This window comes from Rhinoderma darwinii, chromosome 2, assembly GCF_050947455.1.
Source record: "Rhinoderma darwinii isolate aRhiDar2 chromosome 2, aRhiDar2.hap1, whole genome shotgun sequence".
Taxonomy (NCBI): Eukaryota; Metazoa; Chordata; class Amphibia; order Anura; family Rhinodermatidae; genus Rhinoderma; species Rhinoderma darwinii.
The window spans coordinates 465101800-465124246 of NC_134688.1; the positions used below are offsets into that span (position 1 = coordinate 465101800).

At 41.2% G+C, this 22447-nt stretch overlaps 1 protein-coding gene across 3 annotated transcripts in view; it reads right to left on the reverse strand.

The window, feature by feature from the left end:
- ERG (ETS transcription factor ERG) overlaps nt 1–22447 on the reverse strand; it is a 103071-nt gene that overhangs the window by 41588 nt on the left and 39036 nt on the right. For 2 of the 3 annotated variants that reach the window (XM_075854610.1, XM_075854608.1), the window contains exon 1: nt 509–842. The exons of the other annotated variant lie outside the window; for it this stretch is intronic. In XM_075854610.1, coding sequence (XP_075710725.1) covers nt 509–553 — 45 coding nt within the window. In that variant the 5' untranslated portion in view covers nt 554–842. Of the gene's footprint in view, nt 1–508; nt 843–22447 lie in introns of those variants that run through there. 3 annotated transcript variants of the gene reach the window in all.

The following is a 22447-nucleotide window of genomic DNA, read 5'->3' on the forward strand; positions in this document are numbered from 1 at the left end:
AAAAGGTCTGATAACATGCAAGAACTTTTTTCCATAACAAAACTGCAATATAATATTGAATTTCAGAACAATAAGCAGAGAACCATTTATGAAATTTTTGTGCAAAATAAATAAACAAAACATCAAATAATCAATGATATAGAACAGGGAGGTGGATGTATTAAAGCAGATACCAGTAATAATAAAGATGAAATATTATTATCATTATTAGTTGTGGTTATAGAGGACTGTATTCTGCAGACAAACAAATGAATAACTATCACAGATGTAGCAGAGCTGACTTTGTCTTATCATCCTTCTCTTCTTCAAGGGAAAGAGGACAAAAGAAAAGTACCAGGCCCTACTGTACTATAATGGGCTTGGGAGGGTGTACGTTGGAAACTTAGGGTCTCATTTTTATTTTTGAGTCCACACTCCCCTGAGCCTATTATAATATGATTTATTTTTTATGGTATAGAAAAGTAAAGATCTGCAATGGTCATCATGGTAAGAAGACTTTAACACTTACAGGGGGGTAGTCCTCATAAGGCGCAATGAACTGTGTTTGAAGCATCTTTCCAGGGTTGATAACCAAATTCTCATAGTTTCCTTTTAAGTCTTTTTGGTAAAAATGCCCCAAAAAAGTCAAATCTCCAGGTCTAATAAAAAGAACAGCTTATTGTATCCCGAGGTGTTGTGATTTGATATCCTGAAGGTCTTATATCACAGGTGAGATGCTGGCGGTTCCATAAGGACGTATATATAATCATCCCAGGCGTTTACAATCGGTGGCAGGACAGACACCAGATTTTGGAGATCAAGGATTGTTTCGGCTAGAGACACAGAGATGTGTCCATACCTCTCGGAAGGTTTGTGACTATTGTTTCCAGAGGATATTGTGAAACGGCAATGGGCATGTATGTGGATGTCCTAGTGATGGACACATCCACATAAGGAGTGTGGGGCTTGTTTAATCTCATGCACAACATTGTGAGTTCCTGTTTTACTTCCTTTGGCCTTTTCCACAACAATTGCTTGTCAAGAAAACCATTCATAAAACTAAAGTTCACATAATATTTTCTGCTGCAGAGAGATGCATTGAAGAAGTCATTTTTTTCATCTGTGACACTGAGCAATTTTAATATTTGGTAATTGGGAATTTATCTGCCCCTTTATTTTATGTCATAGGATATGTCATAAATATCTAATAATGGGAAAACCTAATTTCTCTCCACCGCCTCTCCATATACTGTATATTCATTATATTCCATAGGAGATACAGAAACAGCCAAGCCAAACTCCCAGAGACTATTATGGTGAAATTCCGCGGCCAGCTCGCTCTTCCCTCTCCGTTTTTATTAAGGCCAGCGTTGATTGTCTTCTAATGCTTAAGGGGTCATGGGACCCTAGTCTCCTGATAGGTAAGGTACCCAGAGGTGGGACCACCATCTATCTGAAATTTTGGCATATCCTATAGATTTGCCATAATTATCTATAGTTGGAATACCTCTTTAAGAATTTTTTTTACTGTCCACTCTTTTCGTTATATAAATAGCTCTATATAGCGGCGCTTCTAACCATTTGGCTGCCTGCGAAATGGGGAAATGCCTTCCCACATCTCTATGTGCATTGATGGACTGTATAGCTGAAAAAATGCTGCCCTCTGCAGGCAGAGAAGGGTGCTGCTGGAGGCGGGCTCTTACTCTGTCTCATGGATAGTGCACTACTGGCTCAATATTTCCTGCTTCTAATTCAAAAATGTCTCTTTGTAACTTTTTGGGCAATCTTAGGACAAACATAAGTAACTCTAGGTACAACCGGACACATTCGCTGCACACGTCAGTGAATCGGCAGTCGTTAAAGTGTTTTTTTTTTCCCATCCAGACTAACTCTACAGGAAACTTTCCACTTTTCTGAATATGTCATTGTACAGATGACGGAGCTGAGAGCTGCTCCACTTTTAGAAAAATAGGTGCAATGAAACCCTTTGAGCCTCAGAAGGCGTTTTTAGTCTAAGCGAAACCACATGCTATTTCTCTCCCTTACAACAATAAACAAAACCGTAGATCTACATCAAGGGATAACGCGATTATTTTGTTGTATGAGCCAATATCGTACGTTAATTATCTCATTGATGCCAGCACCGAGCTAAGAAAGAAAAAAGAAAGAAGATGGAAAAAAAAGTGCAAAATTATTTTTGAAGGACGCCAACTCTAAAATAGTCCCGGTGACCACGAGTTAGACAAGAACAGACTGTGCCAGGCTCTGCTATTTACTTCCAGTTGGCCAACGTTGAGCTGTGCAAAAGCCGCCAGGATTGAGATTCTGCTGCAATGTGAAAATCATTATCCGAGTGTCTAACAGTAAATAACACTCAAGCCGCCATGTAAGTGAAGTGCGCTAAAAGGGACTGTTTAAGGTACTAACGACAAGGCAGATCGATCCAAAAACATTCAGATCACCCAGCTTTCCACAAACCCAGTATGGCATGTAAAATCTGCTTCGTCATGCAGACTGGCATATCCCCTGCACCCTCACTCCCACTTTTCTTCCTTTGTGTCATTGTACACTGTAGTTCTGGAATTATATTCATGAACCAGGAGGCTTAGGATGAACAGTGTAAAGGCCCCATCAATCTATGCAGAACATGTGCACGTCCACTTTTACCTACATTCGGATTGAAACCATTATCTACTGCAATTGGGGGCCAATACTGCATCAGAACCCAGGCCTACGGAGGAATCTTATATGGCAATGGTGGGCCAGTCAGTCCCTGGGTACGACCTCTTAAAAAGTGATGCAAAAGTAAGCACATTTGCTGTTCAGGTCCCCAGGAAAGTTGGGTGACAACCTCTGTGGGTGCTGCCATATTAATCCTATTGGCAGAAACAGATTTAACAGTCATTTCAAGTCTTAATAGAACTACTTGATGGAAGAGTCTTACCGGTAGTTCTTATGATTACTATTAATATTCATTTATTATTATTATTATTTTATTTTTATAGTATTTTTATATGTATTATAATATTTTTTTTATTATTACTATTATTGTTGCTGTTGTTTTATATGATTATTAGTATTGATAGTATTATTATTAGGTCTCATGCACAGTAACGTGTTTTTGCGGCCGCAATTCATTTCTATGGGCCCATGCACGCGACCGTGGTTTCCATGGTCCGTGCATTGCCCGGGAGCCTGGACCGCAAAAAGATAGGAGATGCCCTATATGGGCTGCCTTTTGCGGTCCGGGCTCATTGAAATGAATGTACATGGCCATGTGCATGGCCTGTGATTTGCGGGCAGCCCGTGAATGGCACTCTGCGGCCGCCCGAGCCGCAAATCATGGGCCGTGCACACCACTACTGTCGTGTGCAAGAGGCCTTACTATTTTTAATATTATTATATTATTTATTTTATTATATTTTAATATATTATTTTGTATCATTTCATAGGTGTTATAAATTGTTATTATTACTATTATTACTGTTGTTATTATTTTGTATGATTATTAGTATTAACTAGTATTAATAGTATTCTTATATATTATTTTATTAGGATTATTAATTTTGTACTTTTTTTACTCATAAGTATTATTATATTTTTTTCTTATTACGATTATTATTGATATTATTTCCTGTTATTATTATTATTATTATTATTATTATTATTATTATTATTATATATGCCTGTATTACATATGTATTATCAGATTATTACTGGTGTTATTATTTTGGATGATTATTAGTATTAATTAGTATTATATATTCATTCTGATTATTTATTTTGTATTAACTCATATGTATTAGATTTTTTAATTATTATTATTATTATTATTATTATTATTATTATTATTACTACTACATATGCCTGTTATACATACAGTATCTATTATCATATTTAGTTATTTATTATCATTGTATGATTTTTTTTAAATTAATTTGCATGTATTGTTTTATGTATTTATTTATTATTATAATTATTATTATATTGCTTACATGATTTAAAATGTACTATATTTATTTTTATTTTACATTTTTTTTCGTTTTAGGGGAGAACATCATAGTAGTCAAAATCTTAATATTCTAAATATATTGTTGGTATTTCTATGGATTGTGAAATATGCGAGGCTCCCACTTAATATGTTGCCATAGCCGTCAGAGAGTAATGGATTTCCAATGTTCTTCCTTTACGTCCCATATGTTAAATAAATCCAAACTGAGCAATTATTGAGAAAATAAATAAATAAAGTCTCCATTGTCTGAGTGTTTTCTTTAAACAAAAGCCCAGTAGTTGCATGCCATTCCCATATCTCCTGCCCCATGTCCAACTTCCCAGAGGAACAACAGGAAAACAAAGTGCAAATTCAGAATAACTGTATCCAAAGAACAATACACTTAGTCCTGCGATTGCCAAGGGACTTGATGAATAGAGGAAGGAGTAAACTTGAGAGATTACTTTGAGGAAGGTTTTGTAACTGCTCTCAGCAAAATGTTTAAGATCAAGGTCTAAGCTGGAGGTTACCCAGTAGTCATGTCATGTTTACCCTGTTACGGCAATCTACCCTCAGAATACATTGTTTCAGCTGAACTTTGCAAAAATAACCCACAAAAAAAAAAAAATTCTTAAAGAGCAAGTCAACCGAAATTTTAAATTGACATTGCAGGATAACGCATTGGGATCGTGTTGCTGTCCCTTCCCAGGCAATGATCTGGAGAGTTGCAAAATTGTAAGAGGTCTGAGATGCATGTTGGCACCGAGGGTGGTTGCACCATCCTTATTTCACAAAACAGGGTGTAACACAAAGGACATGGCCACCTTTAGGGTACGAACACACAGGGCGGATAAAAGTACACCGCTGCATAAAAGTACACCGCTGCATAAAAGTACACCGCTGCATAAAAGTACACCGCTGCATAAAAGTACACCGCTGCATAAAAGTACACCGCTGCATAAAAGTACACCACTGCATAAAAGTACACCGCTGCATAAAAGTACACCGCTGCATAAAAGTATACCGCTGCATAAAAGTACACCGCTGCATAAAAGTACACCGCTGCATAAAAGTACACCGCTGCATAAAAGTACACCGCTGCATAAAAGTACACCGCTGCATAAAAGTATACCGCTGCATAAAAGTACACCGCTGCATAAAAGTGCACCACTGCATAAAAGTACACCGCTGCATAAAAGTACACCGCTGCATAAAAGTATACCGCTGCATAAAAGTATAACGCTGCATAAAAGTATACCGCTGCATAAAAGTGCACCGCTGCATAAAAGTACACCGCTGCATAAAAGTACACCGCTGCATAAAAGTACACCGCTGCATAAAAGTATACCGCTGCATAAAAGTACACCGCTGCATAAAACTACACCGCTGCATAAAAGTATAACGCTGCATAAAAGTACACCACTGCATAAAAGTACACCGCTGCATAAAAGTACACCGCTGCATAAAAGTACACCGCTGCATAAAAGTACACCGCTGCATAAAAGTACACCGCTGCATAAAAGTACACCGCTGCATAAAAGTACACCGCTGCATAAAAGTGCACCACTGCATAAAAGTACACCGCTGCATAAAAGTACACCGCTGCATAAAAGTATACCGCTGCATAAAAGTATAACGCTGCATAAAAGTATACCGCTGCATAAAAGTGCACCGCTGCATAAAAGTATACCGCTGCATAAAAGTACACCGCTGCATAAAATTATACCGCTGCATAAAAGTACACCGCTGCATAAAACTACACCGCTGCATAAAAGTATAACGCTGCATAAAAGTACACCACTGCATAAAAGTACACCGCTGCATAAAAGTACACCGCTGCATAAAAGTACACCGCTGCATAAAAGTACACCGCTGCATAAAAGTACACCGCTGCATAAAAGTATACCGCTGCATAAAAGTATACCGCTGCATAAAAGTATACCGCTGCATAAAAGTACACCGCTGCATAAAAGTACACCGCTGCATAAAAGTATACCGCTGCATAAAAGTGCACCGCTGCATAAAAGTGCACCGCTGCATAAAAGTACACCGCTGCATAAAAGTGCACCGCTGCATAAAAGTACACCGCTGCATAAAAGTATACCGCTGCATAAAAGTATAACGCTGCATAAAAGTACACCGCTGCATAAAAGTATAACGCTGCATAAAAGTACACCGCTGCATAAAAGTATACCGCTGCATAAAAGTACACCGCTGCATAAAAGTACACCGCTGCATAAAAGTATACCGCTGCATAAAAGTATACCGCTGCATAAAAGTACACCGCTGCATAAAAGTACACCGCTGCATAAAAGTACACCGCTGCATAAAAGTACACCGCTGCATAAAAGTACACCGCTGCATAAAAGTACACCGCTGCATAAAAGTATACCGCTGCATAAAAGTACACCGCTGCATAAAAGTATACCGCTGCATAAAAGTGCACCGCTGCATAAAAGTGCACCGCTGCATAAAAGTACACCGCTGCATAAAAGTATAACGCTGCATAAAAGTATACCGCTGCATAAAAGTACACCGCTGCATAAAAGTACACCGCTGCATAAAAGTATAACGCTGCATAAAAGTACACCGCTGCATAAAAGTATAACGCTGCATAAAAGTATACCGCTGCATAAAAGTACACCGCTGCATAAAAGTACACCGCTGCATAAAAGTATACCGCTGCATAAAAGTATACCGCTGCATAAAAGTACACCGCTGCATAAAAGTATACCGCTGCATAAAAGTATACCGCTGCATAAAAGTACACCGCTGCATAAAAGTACACCGCTGCATAAAAGTACACCGCTGCATAAAAGTACACCGCTGCATAAAAGTACACCACTGCATAAAAGTACACCGCTGCATAAAAGTACACCGCTGCATAAAAGTACACCGCTGCATAAAAGTATACCGCTGCATAAAAGTACACCGCTGCATAAAAGTACACCGCTGCATAAAAGTATACCGCTGCATAAAAGTACACCGCTGCATAAAAGTATACCGCTGCATAAAAGTGCACCGCTGCATAAAAGTACACCGCTGCATAAAAGTACACCGCTGCATAAAAGTATACCGCTGCATAAAAGTACACCGCTGCATAAAAGTATACCACTGCATAAAAGTACACTGCTGCATAAAAGTATACCACTGCATAAAAGTATACCGCTGCATAAAAGTATACCGCTGCATAAAAGTACACCGCTGCATAAAAGTACACCGCTGCATAAAAGTACACCGCTGCATAAAAGTATACCGCTGCATAAAAGTACACCGCTGCATAAAAGTATACCGCTGCATAAAAGTACACCGCTGCATAAAAGTATACCGCTGCATAAAAGTACACCGCTGCATAAAAGTACACCGCTGCATAAAAGTATAACGCTGCATAAAAGTATACCGCTGCATAAAAGTACACCGCTGCATAAAAGTATACCGCTGCATAAAAGTACACCGCTGCATAAAAGTACACCGCTGCATAAAAGTATAACGCTGCATAAAAGTATACCGCTGCATAAAAGTACACCGCTGCATAAAAGTATACCACTGCATAAAAGTACACCGCTGCATAAAAGTATACCGCTGCATAAAAGTACACCGCTGCATAAAAGTACACCGCTGCATAAAAGTATAACGCTGCATAAAAGTACACCGCTGCATAAAAGTATAACGCTGCATAAAAGTATACCGCTGCATAAAAGTACACCGCTGCATAAAAGTACACCGCTGCATAAAAGTATACCGCTGCATAAAAGTATACCGCTGCATAAAAGTACACCGCTGCATAAAAGTATACCGCTGCATAAAAGTATACCGCTGCATAAAAGTACACCGCTGCATAAAAGTACACCGCTGCATAAAAGTACACCGCTGCATAAAAGTACACCGCTGCATAAAAGTACACCACTGCATAAAAGTACACCGCTGCATAAAAGTACACCGCTGCATAAAAGTACACCGCTGCATAAAAGTATACCGCTGCATAAAAGTACACCGCTGCATAAAAGTACACCGCTGCATAAAAGTATACCGCTGCATAAAAGTACACCGCTGCATAAAAGTATACCGCTGCATAAAAGTGCACCGCTGCATAAAAGTACACCGCTGCATAAAAGTACACCGCTGCATAAAAGTATACCGCTGCATAAAAGTACACCGCTGCATAAAAGTATACCACTGCATAAAAGTACACTGCTGCATAAAAGTATACCACTGCATAAAAGTATACCGCTGCATAAAAGTATACCGCTGCATAAAAGTACACCGCTGCATAAAAGTACACCGCTGCATAAAAGTACACCGCTGCATAAAAGTATACCGCTGCATAAAAGTACACCGCTGCATAAAAGTATACCGCTGCATAAAAGTACACCGCTGCATAAAAGTATACCACTGCATAAAAGTACACCGCTGCATAAAAGTATACCACTGCATAAAAGTATACCGCTGCATAAAAGTATACCGCTGCATAAAAGTACACCGCTGCATAAAAGTATACCACTGCATAAAAGTATACCGCTGCATAAAAGTATACCGCTGCATAAAAGTACACCGCTGCCTAAAAGTACACCGCTGCATAAAAGTACACCACTGCATAAAAGTACACCGCTGCATAAAAGTGCACCGCTGCATAAAAGTGCACCGCTGCATAAAAGTACACCGCTGCATAAAAGTACACCGCTGCATAAAAGTACACCGCTGCATAAAAGTATAACGCTGCATAAAAGTACACCGCTGCATAAAAGTACACCGCTGCATAAAAGTATACTGCTGCATAAAAGTACACCGCTGCATAAAAGTACACCGCTGCATAAGGGCAAAGCCACACGTGGCGGAATTGCTCTTGAATTCCGCTGCGGACACTCCGCAGTGTTAATCCGCAGCGGAGCCGTTTCTCCATTGACTTCCACTTCTATTTAGTAGGGTTCGTTTAGACGAAGCGGAAAATTCTGCTGCGGAGCATTGGCTGCGGAGCGGAATTTGGTGTCCGCAGCATGCACTGGATGTTGCGGCGTTGTGGCGGACTGGTTGCGGACTCATGGCGGAATTTCTCCATTGACTTCAATGGAGATTCTAAGTTCCGCAATGAAGTCCGCAGCTGTCATGCACATGTTATGTGTGCTGCGGATGCGTCTTGCTTTTTTGACATGACATTTCTTCATTCTGGCTGGACCTATGTATTTCTAGGTCTCCAGCCAGACTGAGGAAGTCAATGGGGCTCCCGTAATTACGGGAGCGTTGCTAGGAGACGTCAGTAAATAGTCACTGTCCAGGGTGCTGAAAGAGTTAAGCGATCGGCAGTAACTGTTTCTGCACCCTGGACAGTGACTACCGATCCCAATATACAGCAACCTGTCAAAAAAATAGAAGTTCATACTTACCGAGAACTCCCTGCTTCTGTCTCCAGTCCGGCTTCCCAGGATGACGTTTCAGTCTAAGTGACGGCTGCAGCCAATCACAGGCTGCAGCGGTCACATGGACTGCCGCGTCATCCAGGGAGGTCGGGCGGGATGCCGAAAGAGGGACGCGTCACCAAGACAACAGCCGGTAAGTATGAAATTCGTTTACTTTCACTAGGGAAAGTGCTGTCCCTTCTCTCTATCCTGCACTGATACAGAGAAGGGAAGCACTTTTACCGCAATACGCAGCAGCTAGTCCGCATCAATTTACTGCACATTTTGGGCAGATCCGCAGCAGAATCTGCAACGCAGATTCTGTGCGGCATTGATGCGGACAGTTGCGGAGGAAATCCGCCACGTGTGGTCATGCCCTAAAAGTATACCGCTGCATAAAAGTATACCGCTGCATAAAAGTACACCGCTGCATTAGGGCAGGTTCAGATGTGGCGGAATAGCAGTGGAATTCTCCAGCGGCCGTTTTTTACATTTGTTTCAATACATTTTTTGGCAAGTTAGTTCAGACGTTGCGGAAAACTCCGCTGCGGACCATAGGCTGTGGTGCAGAATTTTCCCTCCGCAGCATGCACTGTCTGTTGCGGATCAGAAGCGGAATTTCACTGCGGATTTCAGCCTTTGCAATGCAAAAACTGAAATATGTAGCAAGTCCGCTGTGTTTTCTGCAACGTCTGAATTACCTGTTAAATATGCAAATGTTGGTGCAGATTCGTTGCGTAATTGCCCTAAATCTGCACCAACATTTGCTGCGGAAAAATTCCGCCGCGTCTGAACGTGCCCTAAAAGTATACCGCGTATCCGTCCTATTAACTGCAGGAAATTCCATCCGAAAAACCGCAGCAAATTGTGGTGCAGTTTTTCGGGCAGCATGACCACTGCGGAAAGTTTATACTTACCCGGCCGTAGTCATAGCGACGCGTCCCTCTCTTCTGAGCATAGCCCGGCCTCCTGGGATGACCCTGTAGTCCATGTGACCACTGCAGCCGAAACAGCTGATTGGTGCGGGGTCTGGGTGTCGGATCCCCACCGATCATATACTAAAGACCTATCCTGTAAATAGGTCATCAGTATGAAAAACTATCCCGTGCCCGGACAACACCTTTAAGGTGCTGGTTGATGACTCCACGAGCTGCATGAAGCGACAAAAGGGGGGGGGGGGGGACCTTGTTCAACCTTCTCCTGACCATTGCAGGACAGTTGTTCCTTCCTTGTTTCCTAACACTGAGGTGCCTTCGGAGATGTTCAGTAGGTAGTCCTTACTAATGAGAAGGAACCTCTCCCCAAGCTAGAAGATCTTGGTGCCTTGTCGGAAAGCATCAGAGTCCCAAATTTCAGGACCATGGTCTACAATTATTTTCTACCAAAACACATTTATAACATATCAACAAAAACATGTCATACAGATGTTCGCTATGGGCCCACCACTGAGACCCCCAGCAGTCCGAAAACATAAAGAGCTGTGCAGTTTCTGAGACCTCTGCCGATCCTACTTTGATGATTTAGACCAGTGGTCTCCAAACTGTGGCTCTCCAGCTTTTCTGGAACTACAACTCTCAACATGGCTGTTAGGGCATGCTGGGATTTCCGGGTTTGGAGACCACTGATTTAGGCATTAAGTCTCACCATTAATAAGTAGCATTGTTGGACGTCTGCCAGTTTGAGAAGGTGTCTCGGCATCACCAGACATCTCCTGATCTTGTTAATATTCTGCTCAGGATGTGTAAAAATCAACAGTGCACTTATAACAACAAAGGAAATTTTGAGATATATACAACAGCAGTCCTGGGTTACGAAACAGCTTCACCTTCAGTTAGGAGATGAAGGTTATTATGGGGTGGGGGTTGTAGACATTTCAGTGTGGAAAAAAAACACATGAATCCGGGATTACACAGGGTATTTAACCACTTTACTGCAGCAACCAGGCATGCAATGCTAGCGGATGGGGATTTATTAATTCAAGTTTGAATTTAAAATCATGGTCAAGGGCAAACATACCATAGAGAGAGACTGGGAAAAGGGGCACAGACCATTTTGGCTGTTTCCTACGTGACAACCTCTTACAAACAGCCATGTGGGGAATTAATCCACGGATCATGGAAAGGAGATGTGGCGAAGAAGTCCTCCAGTTATGGGTGTGGCAGTCTTAACCAGGACCTGAAAAGGACCCTATTTTCATATTTTTCCTATGGGTCCCCATCACCTTTATGCTCTCATGTTATCACAGCCCTAACGCTAAGCCTTATGTGTCCCTAAAAAAAATAATCTGCTTTTAGCCCCGTGCAACCATTGTCAGGTTTTGTTTTTAATTTCAAGAGTAAATCGCCCACTGTGTTCTATACAGCAGTCATGAGAGCAGCTCTGTGTCCTAACACTGAACAAAGCAGTGACTGTGTCTCTCTCACAGCAGGAAATCCCAGCATGATCTGAAGCATCAGTCAACAGCCATTATATTCTGTATCTATGTGTACAGGCTCCTAAATAGATGCAAGTGCAGCACAGCCTGCCACTATTACCTAGTCCGAAATGTCACTACTATGCACCTTTATCTTCAATAAAGTAAAACAACAGTCCTCTCTACAGAGCGCCACGTTTCTAGATATCCAGGATTTACATTTCCAAGTTTCTCCACAAGTAAAGAAAAGATCATTCAAATATGTTGGGTTGTTTTTGGGCTTGTCAGAAGAAAATAACAACCAGTTTGCAACAAAAAAAAAGGCAGTTATATATCTATATATCCATATATATATATTTTTATATATATATATATATATATATATATATATATATATATATATATATAGATAGATAGATAGATAGATGGATAGATAGATAGATAGATAGATAGATAGATAGATAGATAGGATAGATATATCTAGATACATATATCTATATATCTATATACAGTGTTGTCTCCAACGTCAAGACTTCAACAGTCTGGTACAGTTGTAGCCATCTTTATCTTGACTCTTAACGCATTAAACACACAGTGTTAAGAGACTTTAACACCTTAATGACCAAGCCTTTTTGCATGTTAATGACCAAGGATTATTTTTGTTTTTTTCACAGTCGCATTCCAAGAGTCTTAATTTTTTTTCTTCCGTCGACATCGCCGTATAAGGGCTTGTTTTTTGCAAGACGAGTTGTATTTTTCAATTGCACCATTTTTGGATACATATAATACATTGATTAACTTTTATTACCTTAATTTTAGGAGAGAATTCAAAATAAACAATTATTCCAGAATTGATTTTCAAGTTATAAATCTACGCCGTTCGCTATGCAGCATAAATAACATGTTACCTTTATTCTATAGGTCGGGATGATTACGGGGATACCAAATATATAAGGGTTTTAAATGTTTTTCTATGTTTGCACAATAAAAACTGTTTGAAAAAAAATGACTTGTTTTTGCATCGCCGCATTCCAAGAGCCGTAAGGATTTTTTTTCTGTCTACGTGACCGTATGTGGGCTTGTTTTTGCAGGGCAAGGCGTAGTTTTCATTGGTACTATTTTGGGGTACATGGGACTTATTGATTAACTTTTATTTTATTTTTTTAAGGGGGAATGGGATAACAAAAAGGAATTTTGATGTGGTTTTTTGCCTTTTTTTGGACGCTGTTTACCCGGCGGTTTAACTTTATTGATCAAGTCGTTATGAAAGCAGCACTACTATTTGTGTATGTGTTATTTTTTTTGGACACTTTTACTAAATAAAACCCCTTTTTTTGGGGGAAAAAATATGGTTTTATTTAATTTTTACTGTAATCTTTTTATTAATTTTTTTCATAAACTTTATTTAACAGGTTTTTTTTTCTTTTCTCCCACTAGAGGACTTTACCATGCGATCTGCTGATTAGTATACCAAAGCATTATTGCCTGTCAGTGTAAAACTGCCCCTGGCATGGCCTAATAGGCAGTTGCTGAAGGCAGACCTGGGAGCCTTTGTTAGGCCCCCGGCTGCCCTGGAAACCGATCGGTGTCCCGCTTATGGTAGTGTCCGCCATTCACGGGCCTCATTCAGTTAATTTTCGAGTGTGTACAACACACCTGTTTAGTTCTAACTCTAATCTTTACAAATGTCAAGTAGTATGATCCTATTGGATCTTTGAACAAATCTCCTCTCAATTTTTAATCTATTTAATGCGCCAGTCACCTCAACAGTCATTACCCCTTGAAAAAGCTGATGGCGAAACGCGCGTCGGGGCTCTTGGTGTGGTGTCTGTTCGTTTGGGTACAACATGCAGCATGCGGGTTGGTACTTGGTATAGGGCCTTGATATTGGTTTGTTACCCTGTGTTTATGAAATTGTACACTTGGTTCATAATTGACTATATGTACATATAAGCTATCTTTCCGTGTAGTCTACTTTTGCTGTACCACGTCTTATTTTGTTCGCATGACAATTGCGTGTCATTGCTGTGGTCCCTTACCTATCACCACACTATTATATTTTATATTGTATGTTCATTTTAGGTCATGATGGCCAACTTGTTTTTATGATATTTTTATTTTGCATGGTACACATTCTGTACTTTGTATTATTTTCTCTTGGATATTGATGTGTCCAAATTGATTTCTATGTGTTGATATGTGCGGACGTTTATTGAGACGTTTTCTTTGGTCTAGATCAGTATAGGTATTGAAACATCTGTATGTTGTTGGGGTAATGGCTCAATGACTGGTCATACATGAGGCAACTGACTAACTATAGTGTCTGTGGCCAGCTATAGGGTTATTTACTATTCTCACACACGCGCGTCTATCCTCTTTACCGTCATAGAAGACAATGTCAAATTTTTGGGAATGCAATTTTGTCAATTATGGGTAATAATCGAAATGGCTGCCTGTGATTGTGCAACATTTGTCGCTGTATCTAGACAGTTGAGCGCACAAAGGAATGACACGTAACCAATGGATTCCAGCCCTTCCTGAGGAGAGCGTTCACTACATATATCTTGGAAGAAACATATAAAACGAGTTCATATTTTCTTTGTTTGGAAGGAAATAACAACTTGAAAATATTTTCATCATCTCTCATCTTCAAGTGTATTCAGGACACACGAAATATATATTTATTTTACCCTGGAATTGTTTATAGGGTGTGGAAACTTGTTTTGGGTGACAGATATAACTTTGCCTAATTCAAAAAGTGGAAGTTTCTTCTAAAAGTTTTGAAAGACGAAAAATAATTTCAATTTTTGGGACAATTTCTCTTTATTAACTAAGTCTCCAGATGACTTGCTGGTCTTGAAGTCAAGATGTGCACGATACCTAATTGTGAGGGTTTCGATAGTGGTCCTCCTATGGAGGAATATGGAAATGGGTTGTCCAAAGCAGCATTTAAAGGGGTTGTCCAGTTTAGAAAACCCATGTTCTTACACCCTATTAGGAAATTCTAGGTTAATAGAGAGGGTCCTCTGTTCAGGATGCTTATCTCTCGGCCATAGACTATCCATTGATGGGCACTGTGTAATGCTTCATTACTCCTGTGGTGGCACTGCAGGGAAATTGAATACTTACTGATGATCACTCACTTGCTGCGATCGCTGGTGGTCTCAGCAGCGGGACGCTTTGTGACCAGCTTATTGTCAAGGGGCCCTTCTAACAAGTAGGGATTTTCCAAAGTGGACAAACCCCTTGAAGAGGAATTCCAGTCAAAATGATCTCCTGATATGTCATAGATACATGCGAGGAGAACACATTCTATTTTAAATACTAAACAAGACGACTTGAAGAAATACATTGGCAAAAGCAGGACCTTAAAGGAACAGTGTCATGGCAAATAATTTTTTTTATATGTTAAAGATGTTAGTGCTTTAATAAAAACGTTTTTATTCATTTGTGTGTTTGTGTTTTACTTTTTCTTATTTTTAACACTTTTTCTTCCCTATGGGGGCTGCCATTTTTTGTTCCATTTCTGTGTGTGTCGATTAACGACACACACAGACATGGAGTACGGCAGCCACAGTCCCATAGGGACTGCGAACGGCTCCCGTCCCATTGACTGCCGTGTACGGCGTCTGTGTGGGAACTGCGCATGCGCCGCTCCCACACAGTCCTATTCGAAATTGGCGCCGTTCGGCGCCATTTTCCTGTGGACCGGAAGTCGCGGCCGGACAGTAATATTACTACTTCCGGTCGCGGCTTCCGGACTTGTGCACATGGAACAGCGGCAGCAAAGGGAGCGGACGGGCCGGAGGGAGCCGCGGCGGCAGGAGCAGGTAAGAGATTTCAATGTATGTTAGTGTTTGTGTGTGTTTACTACTGTATGTAAACCTACTACACTGTGGGTTACCTCAAAAAATGGCGACACACAGTGTAGGAGGTTAAACCTTTCAAACCCCTCGTTTATCCCGGCACTAGCCAGGATAAAGGAGGGGGGGATGCTGAGAGCTCACTAGAGCGAGGGCTTTTAACCCAATGTTGCAATGCTGCAATTTTGTGAACTAGCTCCATCTAGTGACCAAAAATGGGTAGTATTATAAATTAGAATTAATTTATAATATTTCCTGACTATTTCCTGACTCGTGAAAAAAATAAAAAAAATTTGAACCATGTTTAATCACCCACACACTAAATGTTTAATTTTTAAAAAAAAAACATGTTTTTCTGGCAACACATTCCCTTTAAGTGAGGAGGACCATAATTTAATGAAGTCCCTGGAAACTAAAGCAAAACCAGACAAAATTCTGTATAATGTGCTAAACGTTTTGGTCAAAACGAAACAACCGCACGACAGTAAATCATGACAATAGTTCTGTTTCGTAACTGACTCAATATGTCATGTATGAAATATACATGGGAACGGTGCCACTAAACCGTGGTCTGCAGAGCATCTGGATCAAGTCTCAAAAATACCACAAATGACATGATTTGTACAAACCACAGGACAACAATCCCAACAGAATTTAGTACCAAACACCTGCCCCAACTGTAATAATAAACTGTGTGTGTATCACTGGGAGACAGGGATAGGACACTTATCATCAACAATAACTCAAATGTCTTAGAGGGTATGTACACATCTGCTCGTTGAGTCCATAAGTCGAGACCTCAACACGATCACTAGAACAAGTCATGCCTCTTGAGCGTCTCATCTTATTGGGTGTAGTGGCCCTTTAAGATTTAAAGGAAATACAATTTTCTATGATCCAGCCAAGAACATTGGATTTTAACATTAATCCCTACATGTATATGAGCAAATATGACCAAATCCATCCAATTATTATCTGACCTGTCCAAAAGAAATGTATAGACATATATTCCTGCTTTCCGTTGTAATCTATGGGCTAAATGTAATGTATACCATGAGTTTTCCCTTTTGGCAAGTTTATGTAGAATATATATTGTGAATACTTTCATTTTTAACACCCTACTGTTTACACTAAAAAAAAAGTATATTCCATTTATACCATTTTTTTAATATTTAGTGATCAGTGGGGGAATCCTCATCCAGAACCCCATGATTCGGTGTCATGTCAGAAGTTTAAAGGGGTTGCACAGGGTTAGAAAATCATGTCTGCTTTCTTCTAGAAACAGCGCCACACCTGTCCACAGGTTATGTCTGGTATTGCAGATCAGTGAATGGGGCATTGAAGTGAATGGGGCTGTGCTGCAATACTACACACAACCTGTAGACAGGTGTGGCGCTGTTTTGGAAAGAAAGCGGACATGTTTTTCTATTCTTGTACATTGCGTTTAATGAAATAACAGTGACCCCTCAAAAAACAACATGCACCCAAATGTACGCCAAAATGTTGTGTGAAAGAGGCATTACTCTCATCTCTAGTATTCCTTACTTAAATAAACACTCTAGGAAGGACCTGTGTTATGCCTAGTGCGGGGCCTGAGGGGCGCAATTACTATAAATATGCGCCTAGAATTTGTCAAAAATGTGTCGTTTTAGAACATGCAAAAAAAAAAAAAAAAGGAAAAATTATTAAAGGGGTGGGGCTTAACAAAAGGGGCGTGGCTTAATATGTTGTCGCAAATGAAGTCAAGTCGAAGGTGGCACAAGTAGGAGACAAGTGCCTAGCAAGTCTAACTAGATGCACCAAATTTTTCATCATTACCGTCATGGACGCCTCCTCCGGTTTTTGACGTTTTGGCACCCTGACCCCAGCTGTGTGCAATAAACAGTATTGTGCTTAGCGTCGAGATGATTGCAAAGTAAAAAAAAAATCCTATTTCTACAGGGACATTACTACATAACCGTTCCTGTTCACTGGGATATACAGGAAGTTGTAGAACTGTTTGTACCAGCAAAAATAATTGGGAAACTTCCTTGGTACAATGTGCAATCAACAACTGTCATTTGCTTAATAATTTCTAAAGTCGTTTAGAGAAAAATTAATTCATCTTATCCTTTCTCCATCAGCGAAAATGGAGCAATTTTATTAACCGTGTGACATATTGACGAAAATGGAGTATGGAAAATTCGTGCAAGTAATACACCCACCTAAAACCATAGACATATAGGACATAGAAAAAACATTCTCCGGTGTTTGCCGGGTATGACCCGGTGATGGCCGGCTGAGAATGGAGTAGAGAATGTCAATGGGGGCGAGATGCTTAATAAATATGTTTATGGCATTTTCTACTTCAGAACTATTCCTAAATATTGTCTGTATACATTTGCCCCTTTTTGTATAGAAAGTGGACAAGATAGAATTAGCTAAAATCTCTAAATATATGGACTAACCCAGCTGTGCCATCAGAGTAGAACTAATAAAAGGGGCAGGTAGGTAGGAGAGGCAGCCACCTAGTGTATAGCAGTAACGCTAAGGGCGAGAGGGGCACTTCATAAAACTCCACCTAATGTGAACAGTCAGATCATAGCAGTGCCCCCAAGGACTATCTCTAACAGTCAATCACTGTGCAATGGGGCAGGGATAAGAACTAGCACTGCAATAAATACTGCAGCACTACACCACTTCACATGAGGGACAGGGGACCTAAACTACTGGTCAACATGGAGAGGTAAATCAAACCATTATACACCAGGGGAAAAGGCACCAAACCTTTGGAAACCACTGGACAAGATGAACCAAACCACTGCACACCAGGGACAAGGGAACCAGGCCACTGCATACCATGGACAGGTGCACAAAACTCCTGCACACCAAAGACAAGGAGAACCAAACCGCTGGATACCACGGACAGATGCACCAAACCACTGCACACCAGGGACAAGATGAATCACTGAACTGCTGTAATAAGGACATCAAACCATTGCTCAAAAGGGAAAGGGACACCAACCCACTACTTACCATGGACAGGTGCACAAAACTCCTGCACACCAGGGACAAGTGAACCAAACCACTGCACACAGGGACAAGGGAACCAAACCACTGCACACCAGGGACTGGTGCACAAAACTTCTGCACATCAAAGGCAAGGAGAACCAAAGCGCTGGATACCAGGGACAGATGCACCAAACCACTGCACACCAGGGACAAGGGAACCAAACCACTGAACACAGGGATAAGGGAACCAAACCACTGCAAACCAGGGACAGGTGCACCAAACCACAGCACACCAGGGACAAGAGAACCAAACCACTGCACACCAGGGACAAGGTAACCAAACACTGCACACCAGGGACAAGGGAACCAAACTACTGCACACCAGGGACAAGAGAACCAAACCGCTGCACACCAAAGGCAAGATAACCAAACCACTGCACACCAGGGACAGGTGCAGCAAACAACTGTACACCAGGGAGAGGTTCATTGAACCACTTCACACCAGGGACAAGGGCACCAAACCACTGTACACCAAAGGCAAGAGAACCAAACCACTGCACACCAGGGAGAGGTTCATTAAACCACTACACACCAGAGACAAGGGAACCAAACCACTGCACACCCGTAACGGATGCACCAAACCACTGCACACCGGGGACAAGGAAACCAAACCACTGCACACCAGGGCAAGGAAACCAAAACACTGCACACCATTGGCAAGGGAACCAAACCACTGCACACCATGGACAGGTGCACAAAACTCCTGCATACCAAAGACAAGGAGAACCAAACCGCTGGATACCAGGGACAGATGCACCAACCACTGCACACCAGGGACAAGGGAATAAAACCACTGCACACAGGGAAAAGGGAACCAAACCACTGCACACCAGAGAGAGATGCACCAAATCACTGCACACCAGGGACAAGTACACCAACCACTGCACACCAGGGACAAGGGAACCAATCCACTGCATACCATGGACAGGTGCACCAAACAACTGCGCACCAAAAATAAGAGAACCAAACCACTGCACACCAGGGACAAGGGAACCAAACCACTGCACACCAGGGACAGATGCACCAAACCACTGCACACTGGAGAAGAGGGGATCAAACCACTGCACACCGGGGCAAGGGAACCAAACCACTGCACACCAAGGACTGATGCACCAAACCACTGCACACCAGGGACTGATGCACCAAACCACTGCACACCAGGGACAAAGGAACCAAACTACTGCACACCAGGAACAAGGGAACCAAACCACTGCACACCAGGGACAAGGGAACGAGACCAATGCACACTAGGGACAAGGGAACCAAACCACTGCATACCATGAACAGGTGCACCCAACCACTGCACACCATAAACAAGAGAACCAAACCACTGCACACCAGGGACAAGGGAACCAAACCACTGCACACCAGGGACAGATGCACCAAACCACTGTACACTGGGGATAAGGGAATAAAACCACTGCACATCGGGGACAAGGGAAACAAACCACTGAACACCAGAGACAGATGTATCAAACCACTGCACACCAGGGAGAGGTTCATTAAACCACTACACACCAGAGACAAGGGAACCAAACCACTGCACACAAAAAACAAGAGACCCAAACCACTGCACACCAGGGAGAGGTTCATTAAACCACTGCACACCAGGGACAAGGGAACCAAACCACTGCATACCATGAATAGGTGCACCAAACCACTGCACACCAAAAACAAGAGAACCAAACCACTGCACACCAGGGACAAGGGAACCAAACCACTGCACACCAGGGACAAGGGAACCAAACCACTGCACACCAGGGACAGATGCACTAAATCACTGCACACTGGGGATAAGGGAATAAAACTACTATATCAAGAACAGATCCCCGTTTTGCTTGGTGCGGTGGCTGCAAGCTGTCGATTCCAGATGGGGACTAGTGAGAAAAGGGCTGTGCATGCGCTTGGCTCTCCGCACTCTGTTGTAAAGGAGTCATGGAAACAGCCAAGCAGCGCTTGCTCAGCTCCTTCCGTAACTCCCATTGAACAGAAAAGAGTACCCGCCTGGAATCAGCAACTTGTGGGCGCAGCACCAGGCGAAATGTGGGTCCAGTTCTCGATATAGGTGCGGTTCCTAGCGCTGGGACCGGCATCTATCACATATTTTTGGCATATCCTGTGGATTTAAATGTCTAAATTAGGAATAACCCGTTAATGGCATTACATAACGGATAGGACAAGTGATACAAAAAGACATAATTTTTCAATCCATTTGCCGGTATCCTAGTATAGAGCTTGTCCCACAAATAACTTTCGAAATTCTTACTGTAAATTTCAAAACACAATGGTAACAATTGAGACTCAAAATCGAGGAAGTGGTCACAATATCCATCTTTGAGTGTTTTTCAAATATAGAATGCTATTTTTTGGCAAAAACTGTTGGATTCTCAAGATAATAACATAGAAATAATATAGGTCAAAAACTGTTTATACAACTGTAATACCCTATACATTGTTTTCATGAAATAACAAAGAAACTTTGGCACCAAAATTACACATTCGTGACCATTTCTGCATGTTTTATTTATTTTTCACTCATTTTACGAAATTCTGTTTGCTGGAGTATAAAACGTCCTGTATTTGCTACATTGTGGGAAAGGATACAGGATTTTTTTTCCAGAAATTCTTCTCTGTGCGAATCTTACATTACACCAATAATAGATAGATAGATAGATAGATAGATAGATAGATAGATAGATAGATAGATAGATAGATAGATAGATAGATAGATAGATAGATAGATAGATAGATAGATAGATAGATACCCAAAAATATACCAAAGCTACAAGCTATGACCTATGGTAATCATCTGTGTGTCTCCACCTGCAGGGGAGGAGCAGTACTGCAAGGTCCATGAGCAGTAGCTCCAAGGTCTGCAGCCAGTACCACAGCTTATAAATAACCTTGGAATTTCTTAGTCATATCCATCAAGCCTTCCATTTACTCTAGGGGTATATAGTTATCAGTGAGAAGTACACACAATCCAGCCATTGTATTCCGACGCTCATTACGGTAACAAAGAACATTAGTAATTTATTTTCCTTTCTGCTGATGTTAGAAGTAAAATTCTTGTAAGAAACATAATTAGTCCTTGAATTCTTCCGTCTATTTCCTTTGAGTGTGAATGTAATGCCCAGTGCGTTGGTCATTGTTATGCCAGGAATCTGGATGAGACTAGAGCAGGGATGGGAAGCAGTGTAAAGAAAAAAACCTTGAAATGACTTTTTTGCTGGACTACATGTTAGTGAATCCGTATTAAAGGGATTGAACAGGATTAGAAAAACATGGCTGCTTTCTCCCAGAAACAGCGCCACTCTTATCTATTGGTTGTGTGTGGTATTGCAGCTCAGTCCCATAGACGTGAATAATTTGACGTGGTGCCGATACGAAAAGAATGCCACCATGTTTTTGTAATCTCAAACAACCCCTTTAAGTATTCTAATCAACCAATGGTGAAGCCATAGGAGGTGCAGAGGGTGAAGTTTTTGGAAAAGTTGGATGGCATATAATATGACTACTATAATATTTTCTACAGGGGTTGTTACCCATCTTTCCTATATTACTACTGAATGGTAACAAAAAAAGTGTTATGCCCCAATGGGAGTGAAGATCGGTAAATTTGCCCATTCCTGACCCTTAAAAAGTTCTAGAAACAAAAATAATAAGTCCATCAAAATGTATTCCCCCATGGGCTTTTTAGACGGGACTTAGCCCATTTTGTCCCCATCCCCTTGTAATCAATGTTGTGAAACTGACC